General features: G+C 39.2%; 1 protein-coding gene across 1 annotated transcript in view; it reads right to left on the bottom strand.

The window, feature by feature from the left end:
• LOC123974355 (macrophage receptor MARCO-like) overlaps positions 1–9,729 on the bottom strand; it is a gene marked incomplete at its 5' end in the record, with an annotated part of 31,970 nt that overhangs the window by 12,703 nt on the left and 9,538 nt on the right. The window contains 3 exons of the mRNA XM_046054985.1: positions 2,752–2,916; positions 6,645–6,704; positions 7,631–7,666. Coding sequence (XP_045910941.1) covers positions 2,752–2,916; positions 6,645–6,704; positions 7,631–7,666 — 261 coding nt within the window. The remainder of the gene's footprint in view (positions 1–2,751; positions 2,917–6,644; positions 6,705–7,630; positions 7,667–9,729) is intronic.

Here is a 9,729-nt window from a genome sequence, read left to right as displayed (position 1 = left end):
TTCTGTTCTCTACTTGTTATAGTTACACAGTATTAGGGGTGTGGGCTGTATTAAAAGTATCCACTGTTCTCCCATGCTCTAACACACAGTAACGATGAAATGTGTGCTGTTCTCACATTCTTCCTCTGTATGTACACATAAACAACAAGGCAGGGAAATATAAAAGGAATTTATTTTATTGTTTGGGTACATTATTGTTCAGTGTACATGCTCACATCTGAAACAAACTTTACGTGCTTGATAACTGTCCCACCCCGCAGACATCTACACACCAATACCGATTTATATTCATAGCGGCAAGTGCTATGTAGCTCCACATAGGGGACACAGGAAGTGACATATAACACCTTCATGCGGCGTCGGAACCGCGTAGGAAATTCACAGCCGCACCGGCAGAGCTCCAGAATATGCAACTCGGCCGGCTCACACGCGGACGCGCTACAAGTGCGAGGGCCCGCCCAACGCTGCTTGCAGCTTTAATTTTGTTTTTACTTTCACTTTTTTTGTGCTTTTAAAATACTCATTCTGCTGTCTACTGGGTAGTCTATCATTTTAGTAGTCTGAAGCTTGAAACAATTTAGGAATTTCACTAAAACTCAGCCTTTGTATTTTGTTGAAAATAACTTCAATAAAAACTCAGGCTTTATATTTTCTTACAATAACAGATTATACCAAATAAAGACACTCTGTAGTTAAGTTAGTTTCTTCTCATAAGTATGATTAAATTTGCTTATTTATTATTTTCACACAAGTTGGAGTGTGATTATCGCTCCATGCTATCTAAGAGGGAACTTGTGTCATCATGTACAAGCGAACAGTGGACTCCTGTCGTTCCACACAGTACAAGTGTGGTCCCTTTTTCTGTAGTTCAAATCAATAAATGAAATGCATATCTTTAAGTGTAGACTAAGCACACAAATATAATGGGGAAAAAAAGTATTGATGTCCAGTGCTTGTGAAATCTGGTCAGGTTAGTATTTTGTGACTGAACAAGTTTAAATCTCTAGATGTCAAATGTCAAATAATTTTTTATTAATTAATTCATTTTTTATAATGAATTAAAACCATAAAAGTATCTTTATACTGACCATTTTATTTATAATTCTACCCTGGTTGTTTTTCTATTTTTTTTTTCCCTTTTTTAGAATCTAAAATTCGTTTTACTCTCCAGGCCTTCAGTGTAGTCCTTTATTTTAATACATGTTGATCTTAAATAACAAGACATCCACTAAAACTCAGCCTGTATATTTTGTTAAGAAATCGTGTTTCAAGAGACAGCTTTCTTTTCTGAGTAGCTTGTATAATAGCCCCTCTACAGTCTGATAGACTCCCTGGGGCTACAAGCCATTCACTCTATAGGGGAGTGTTAAGAATGACGTGTGTGAATGAGTCGTTAAAATTTCTGCTTGATCCACTAGAGGCACTGCTGAGTATGGACTTAAACACTCACACACCTGCAGTTCAATAGTTAAAAAACTTTACCAGAGGGTTTTAGACATGATTTTAGCATGATTTAAAGCATGTCCAACAGGGGACACTGTTCACTTTTTAGTCCCCTCTTAGTGTGTGTGTAATGACGTTGAGGTCCACTGTTAGATAGGTTGGTAAGTGCACACACACACACACACACACACACCTTCTCACAAGTACACATTCTTTTGTTCTTTAGTTCAGAGCATCTTATACTTCTGCGTCAAATCGACAGCATAGCCTCTGCATAGCCCCCTACCCCTACGTCATCACCATAGCCTGACGTGCACCTCCTCAAAAAAACTACACGTCCATGCGACTTGGACCGTAAGCACTGTGATTGGTCAGCTGTGTAGCCTCGCAGTGCCTCTGAGCCGACAGGAAGTGCCCCGGGGCTTTGAAGTAACTTTTACTAGCGGCCAAAACAGCAGCTGTAACATGGTGGATCAATATATTTGACCGTCACAACCAGAATGTGATCCACTCGGTCGATAACATTTGAAAAGGCTTTACCAGCCGCACGTATACAATTTTACCCCCATTCACGTTAGCTGAGCGCTAAACCGGAAGTTAGCCTGCTTGGCTGGCAAAAGTCAACACAGTGGACGCGTTAGCGCTACTGCCGACTCGTGTTTGGGGGTTTAATTGCAAAATGACACACCAACGCACAAGTATAAATGCATGGCTACGTGCATAGCCTACAGCGTAGCTACGCACGTAGACCCTACGCAGGAGTATAAATGGGCCATTCGTCAGGTTTCATCGTGTGTTTTTGTTTATCTAATAAATGCTTGTAGATATTCATGCTGGTTTCTTAATGTCGATAGAGAACGCCAAATCCTTCAACCCAATTGCTGATGGTATTTTTGGTGGTTTGGGTTTTTCTCTCTCTAGTTAAATTCTATTATTAATTATTAATACTAGTAATAATAAGAAGAATTATTTTATTTTGTAAAAATATAGTCATAATGATAATCAACTTTATTGGCCACATGCAATTAATATACAGTAAACTACTAAATGTGTATTACAGACTTTTCCCCCCACTAGTCTGAAAGATGCCATGTTAAGGAAGTAGCCCAAAATCTCAAAATTGACCAGTGCATGATAAAACGATGTTTTTCGTGTCTCGCCTTAACTGCCATCAAACACTCAAAATTTTGTTTCATAATTTTATTCAGTACCATGTAAAGAGAAAGTTCAGAAAAACACCAAATAGTGTGAGGGTCAGATTCACAAGAGATTGGGAACATCTCGTGATGGTGGCAATGGACTTCTTACCCGGGGTGGCAGTGAAGGTGGAAATGGCGGATTGGAAGCCCAGCATCTTACAGATCACCTTGCCATCCACAGTGTCAAAGCTGTCATCACACAAGGTGCCCCACACCCCGTTGTACTTCACCTCCACTCGTCCTCGGGATTTCCCCGGCACAAGACGCACATTCACTGTGGTGACAAAAAATTGCAGCTGCTTAAAGTTTCTAGGGTCTCAAATCATCCTCAGGGCTATTTTTTATTTTTATTTAACCATTATTTATTCATGGAGCTTCACTGAGAGCACCCTCTCATTTGCAGGATCACACATGCTGTGCTAGATAATAGGGTTGTAGTTTTGATGCGTCATGCTTATAGTCTTACTTGAGTAGTTTTTAAGAGAAAAATCATTACTTTTATTCCGATACATTTGGATACTTTCATCGTGTTACTTTGCTACTTTATTCATTATTTACCGCAGTCACGCATCCACATGACTCTGTTGGAGCAGAAAAATGGCTGAAGCTACAGCATGGCTTTCGAATAGCGCTAGCTGCTAATATTGCACCATGCAGCCAGCCCGGTCTCATCCCAGGGCGTCCAATACAGACACTTTCTGTCAGGCTTTCTCAAAGCGTCGTATCAGATGCCCTGGGTTGAAACCATGATAGTGCAGCGGGTTTCGATTGTGAAGTCAGTAGGCTACACCATGCTGACACTGAGGTGACAGAAAGCACTGTCTGTTGTGTTAATTCTAATGTGTTTAATAATAAATAGCTACACACAGTATATCAGGGGTGTCAAACTCATTTTCACCAAGGGCCACATAAGCATTACGGTTACCCTGAAAGGGCCAGTTGCAACTGTTGCCCCCGAGTTGCAAGACTGTATAAACGTAACTACTACTAACTACTATTTAACATATTGTTAAATAACTATCTCTTTATTTGATTATGTATTCAATGAAATTTATCAGATGTAAAAATATCGCCATAGTAAGAAAATGTCTCTGTGTTATTATAACATAAATCAATAAATTTATCAGATTTAAAAACCCTCATTACTCCATCAATCAAAGATCAAACATTTCAAGTAAATAACAAAGACAAATATCATCAAACATAAGCTTTTACAGTAACTTTTCACTTTTTCACAGTCCAGAGGTGCAGAACAATGGTAAAACAAATAATTGTGAGCTGCTAATAACACAAGGGACAGATGTGGCATTTGATAAAACAAATAGTCCAGCTGCAGCCTTGCAGAGGGCATATATCCAACTAATGACAGATAGTTTGATTACCTCGAAAAATGCAGACGTATAGGCTACTGGAGCCTAAGCCTAGGTCACACTACATGATTTTTAGCCCAATTTGCGGCTCTGCGAGCTCGGCGACCACCATGCCAGTCGTTATGTGTGAACTACTCAGCATCACACAGCTCCCCGATACATATCTGACAAATCAACGATGCCAGCCAGATATCTAGCATGCCAAATATCCAGCCAATGAGAGCAGGCAGCTGGCAGAGCAGGCAGCTACTTTTTCACAGCAAAACACATTTTAATCACCTCCAGCTCTCTCTGTAGCTCAGACGACCCCTGCTATCTGGATCCCTGCTACCTGCGTGTGCTAATCCATTCTTTCACACAGATTCTTTGTCTTTATAATTGGAATCTTTATAATAACAAACAACAGCTTTTTTGTCTGTAGGTTTGTGTCATTTCCCGTTTCACATTTCACGTGTGTTTTCTTGACAAAACGTGGTTTGGAGACCAGCGTCACGTGACAGAGTCATTGCCAGCTGGTGTAGTCTGTGACCCCCTGTCACCGATCAGTCACGTAGTGTGAACGTCACAACGACACAAGACGGCAAGTCGTGTAGTGTGAACGGCACGGCCATTGTCCGATACTGAAAGTCGTGTAGTCTGCACGAGCCTTAACTAACGTTGATCCTTCATCAGTGATACTGCCTCATAACACAAAAGATATAAGCCTAGCCTACCGGGTTTTCTCCTTGAAGCACAAACATGTATTCACTTTCCCACCATTCATGAAATTGCTTTCCTTCTGCATCAGTTTTTCTCGTCTTGGACATTTAGGGATTGTTTGTATACATTTCTCATCTCCACTTGTCGGAAAACTACCGTGGTGGGTGTGGAAACATCGCAATCTAGTGGTGGGATGCCGTCACTTCACAGTTTATGGCAGCATAGACTTTTGTTTTAGGACAATCATGAATCTTTAAAGCTTTTGCAGGCCACACAAAATGACTTGGCGGGCCTGATTCGGCCCACATGCCTTGAGTTTGACACATGTGCAGTATATCATGCTAAAAAACTCCTCTTGTTGTCTACCTTAATGTACATATTCAAGATAACAGTGTATGAGCAGTCTGTATCTAACTAGTCATGTTCATTAGTGTAGCTTTATGAAGACAGACCAAATAATGCACACGCAAAAACACGTTTCAACCACAGATGTTCATCCTCAGGTAAACACAAAGAAATGAACACAACTGTATTTAACAGGGATAGATAATGTAATATCACAGCATTATCTCCTAATTTGATTTGTTAGCAAAATCATAATTTACTATCGGGGACAACAAGAAAATAATTTATATTTTAAACAAACTTTACTCATCATCACTAACAGACTATAAAATGAATGCAATATTTTGTAGTCACACTTGATCAGTACACACTGGGAATATTGTCCTGGTGTACATGTGGCAGGTTATCTGATTAGGAGATAATGACTTGTAATATCTTCAAAATAAATACAAGTGTATGTTCACTTCTCTACCTTTACCTGAGAAAGACCAGCTGATGCAACACTGGCATATGCCGTGATAGTAATCAAGTGGACTCTGTGACAGAGTGGTAACGTAACTGGTAGAGTTTTGCAATATAAACAACTAAAACTGAGGTACAACCTTGCTCTGCACTTTACTGAAGTTAACATATGTGTGGATTTGTGGTGAGATTTCTGCCTGATCAGTAGTGTTTCACTTAGTTTCAGTTTCCACCTTGTCATTCATCCTAACATGCAGTCCCAAACTGTGTCGTTCAAACAGTCTGAATACTACTGGAATACTACACCGGAGCAATAATGTAATGAACAGCAGAGTATAGGGCAGGTAGACTTAAAAAAACATTATGAATTCTCATTGAATGATGATGTTGGTCTCGTAATATTACAACTTTTTTCTCGACATGTCAGAGAACACAGATATGTGGGAGAGATTCTGCATGTGCAGAAAGTTTTGAACATGAGAAGAAAATCTTCTGAATCAGAGGAGCTATTAAAGTCCAGGAGTTTATAACTAAATAAATTGAATTTACTGCTCAAAATTTTCATATAATTCAGCACCAAAGATTTTTTTAATAATGGTGTTAAAATTTCCCCCCATCTCGTGAGCTAAGTGTCTCGTCACATGGTATTCACAATATCTGTCAATTTAACCCCTTTTGCAGTAAACTATTTTTATACAAGAATCCATTTCATATGTGCATCTCACACATTAGAGAATATGAAAAACATTGATGTCCTTTGTTCTATTCCATGTCTCTTCCATGTTTTATCTTCTATCTAGATTTTGGATGCCTTCACTAGCCTACTCCCCTTCTAATTATTTTTCGCAGCCCGTCGCTGGAGCACTGCCAGAGTGTTCCCAGTCAGTGTTCACTTAAACACTTCACCATAGTATCACAGTTGGCAGCACAGCTTGTCTGTGAGCATGCATTGCGTATCTCCATGTACTCTGACTATAAAAGCATAAGAAACCAAGTCCTAGACATTTAAAAATGTCCAAAAGCCAAACGATGCAACAAATAACAAATCTTATGCCATTAATAAATGTGCCATTTTAGAAGTATCTTTAGTTAGTAATAGTTTCAGGTCAGTCCCATGCAAACGTACTCTCTGGTGGGTTTCCTTGGTCTCCCTTGTCTCCTTTGGCACCTGGTGGTCCAGTAATACCTGTGGAGGAGCCAAACTCACAGTTTACATGAACTGATATGAATGTAAACCATAAATTATGTATGTCATACTGATTGTATCACTCTGTAATAAGTAATTTTTTACCAATATTTTTTGTAGCTTAGCAACAGACAATTGAATTGGAAATCCTTACAGATGTTATAATTCAGATCCTTACAGTTTTATGATTAATACTATAGATTCTGTGTTTGTTACCTACAAATGTGACAATTTTAGCTAACTTTAAACAGCTTTTTGGTATTGTTGAATTAACTTATCCCTCTTTCTGACTGCCCCAAGTGCAGACAGAGTGAAATACAGACACAATGCCAGATGCATAAAACTCTGGGTACACACAAAGGCAGACATTTTTGGCCAGATTTATAAAGCCACACATAGGTCTGTTTTATGAATCTCAATCACTATGAAACTAATGGATGTAGAAATCCCATAGACATTTGTTTGTATAGAAGAATGGCACAGAAGAATTACACCAGCTGTGTCGCACAGGTGAGCTTTGCAACAGAATGATGAAATTCTTCACCTAAAAATGCAAAAATAAACCCACAATCAATGAAATTGGTTAGAGTTAAAAAACTATTCCTATAAGTTACATATCTTTAACTTATTTAATCTCCTGATTGTATCACCTGCAGCTATATTTAAAAAACTGAGTACACCTGGAGTGAAAGGATGTGTAAGATGTGCACTGCACATTCTTATTTTATAAATACCAGTTTATGTGTAGGAAATTGTATGTAGGAAATTGCATGTTTATTAAGCATAGGTATTTTTTCTATATCTGGCCCCTGGCATCTGGATTTCCATGACAAAAGTACATTTTTAGTTGTTACTGGCTTTGCACAGCATATCACATATGGAAGAAATGTGATTCTAAATTCAGGTTCACTTTAATACACACTTGCCTTGAGTTCCACTGAAACCAGTAGGTCCTCTTGCACCTGATGAGAAGACAAAAAAATTAGATCTCATGAAAGACATTTGCTGGACTTTACTGATGTAGGTTAAATATTGTCTGCTCAATAAATAAACATGTGTGGATTAAATCTACATTTATCATCATTTTTAATGGCAACCAAAATGCTTATGGATCACGGGACCAGAGTTTTTGAGCTTAACAACTGGTCTACTCTACTTAAGTATGAAAACTGAGTACTTCTTATATATATATATAGATAGGATAGGATATTTCCTATATGTGGGGAGGATAAGTCTGCATTATTGCTCTGCTGTTGTAGTATCCCCTTCAGACCCTCAGACAGACACAGAACCCCGTTTGGAACTTTGGGTATGTTAAGATGAGTCAAGGAGGTGGAAACCAAAACTAACTGAAAACTTCTCAATTCACAATCTCACCAAAAATCCACACGTTAACTTCAGGACCTAAAGTGCAGCTCACAGTCCCACACAGAGCAAAGTTGACTTCTGTTTTCAGATGTATATATTCCAAAACCCTCCCAGCCACGTTACCACTCAGTCACAAACTGGCTGCGACTCACAGCACAAAAACAGAGCTGCTGCACCGTCACAGACCTCATGAAGTTATTGTCTTTCTTCCTCTCGGGGCGGCTGTGGCTCAGGGTTGGCCGTTAATCGGAAGGTCGGCGGTTCAATCCCTGGCTCCCCCTGGTTGCGTGTCGAAGTGTCCTTGGACAAGATACTGAACCCCGAATTTCCCCTGGCGGCTATTCCGCCAGTGTATGAGTGAGTGTGAATGTTAGTTTCCGTTTGAGCACTTAGGCTCAGTGTATGAATGTGTGTGACTGGTGAATGCAGATGTAGTGTAAAAGCGCTTTGAGTGGTTGAAAAGACTAGAAAGGCGCTATACAAGTACGGAGCATTTACTCATGAAGTCTAAGACTGGGGGCTAATCTGCTGGATCATTTGGTGGAGCAGCAACTGTTCCATTAGGGTCCAAGTTGCTTGTATCTGATGCTGGCTGTACATCTCTGGCAGTGCTCGTTCTGGCTAAGGCTGCCTGTATTTCATCTGGGTCTGTGGACCTGCTAAAAAATTCTGGACTGGGTCTGTGCTGATAATGGCTGAGGCTGAATGTGGATCAGCTGTGCTTACTTGACTGGCTGGAGTCTGTTCCTGTACTGGCTGTTGATGCAGCAACTACTGTGACAGACATAGCCCCTGTAAATTATAGATATTTTCTTTATATTAATGTTATCAGCTGCATCATTCAAACTGGCTCCTCCAGGTTTCCTTCAATATAATTTCAAAATAATATACTGTTTATAAAATGACTGGGCTGAATATTTAATGCTCATTATTTACTGAGATGTATGATCCATATTGCCCAGTCTGTCAAGCTAATCAACATTTTAATAGTCAATGTGAATCCACTGCTTCCAGAGTTGTAACTAAACTTCACTGTCTTGTTTTAAGGTTGTAAATGATGTATATGGAGCACCCTCACGTCCTGTATGGACTGGTCAGAGAGAAGTATACATGACATTCCATCAAACTCATTTTTGACAGCTATTTCCCGCCCCCACACCAGATGTCTGTATGTAACTGATAAGAGGGGTGCATCCGGTCCCGCCCCAACCGGAAATATGTCTGTGTGTAACTGATAAGAGGGTTGCGTACATCCTTCCATTGTGTGTTTTTCATTGATTTAAAGACTTTATTAAGTAATACAACTTGAATGAATTAACTAGGAGGTGTTTATGACAATAAATTTATCATTAAAAAAGTATAGCAGTGAGTTATAAGTAAAGGAGGAATCTCCGGGGCCAGCAAAGGATCAGTAGGAGGTTTCTTTGGAATCAAGTCAGTCTTTATTATTAAACAAGTGAAGAATAAATTGAAATAATGACAGTAAAGCAGTAAAATGGTATAACGGTGAGTAAAAATTAAACAGCATTATAAATTACCTTCAACAGCATGCAGCAAAATAAGAGTGAGTTCCAAAATTAAACTTTGTAAAATCTTTGCTAAAGCTTTGTGTGACAAACTTACCATCATTAAAGAACTAAAGAATAAAATGAAATAA

The sequence above is a fragment of the Micropterus dolomieu genome, linkage group LG07 (assembly GCF_021292245.1).
Source record: "Micropterus dolomieu isolate WLL.071019.BEF.003 ecotype Adirondacks linkage group LG07, ASM2129224v1, whole genome shotgun sequence".
NCBI classification, from domain to species: domain Eukaryota; kingdom Metazoa; phylum Chordata; class Actinopteri; order Centrarchiformes; family Centrarchidae; genus Micropterus; species Micropterus dolomieu.
The sequence above is the reverse complement of the archived record's forward strand: the minus strand, read 5'-3'. Positions and strand labels throughout refer to the sequence as shown.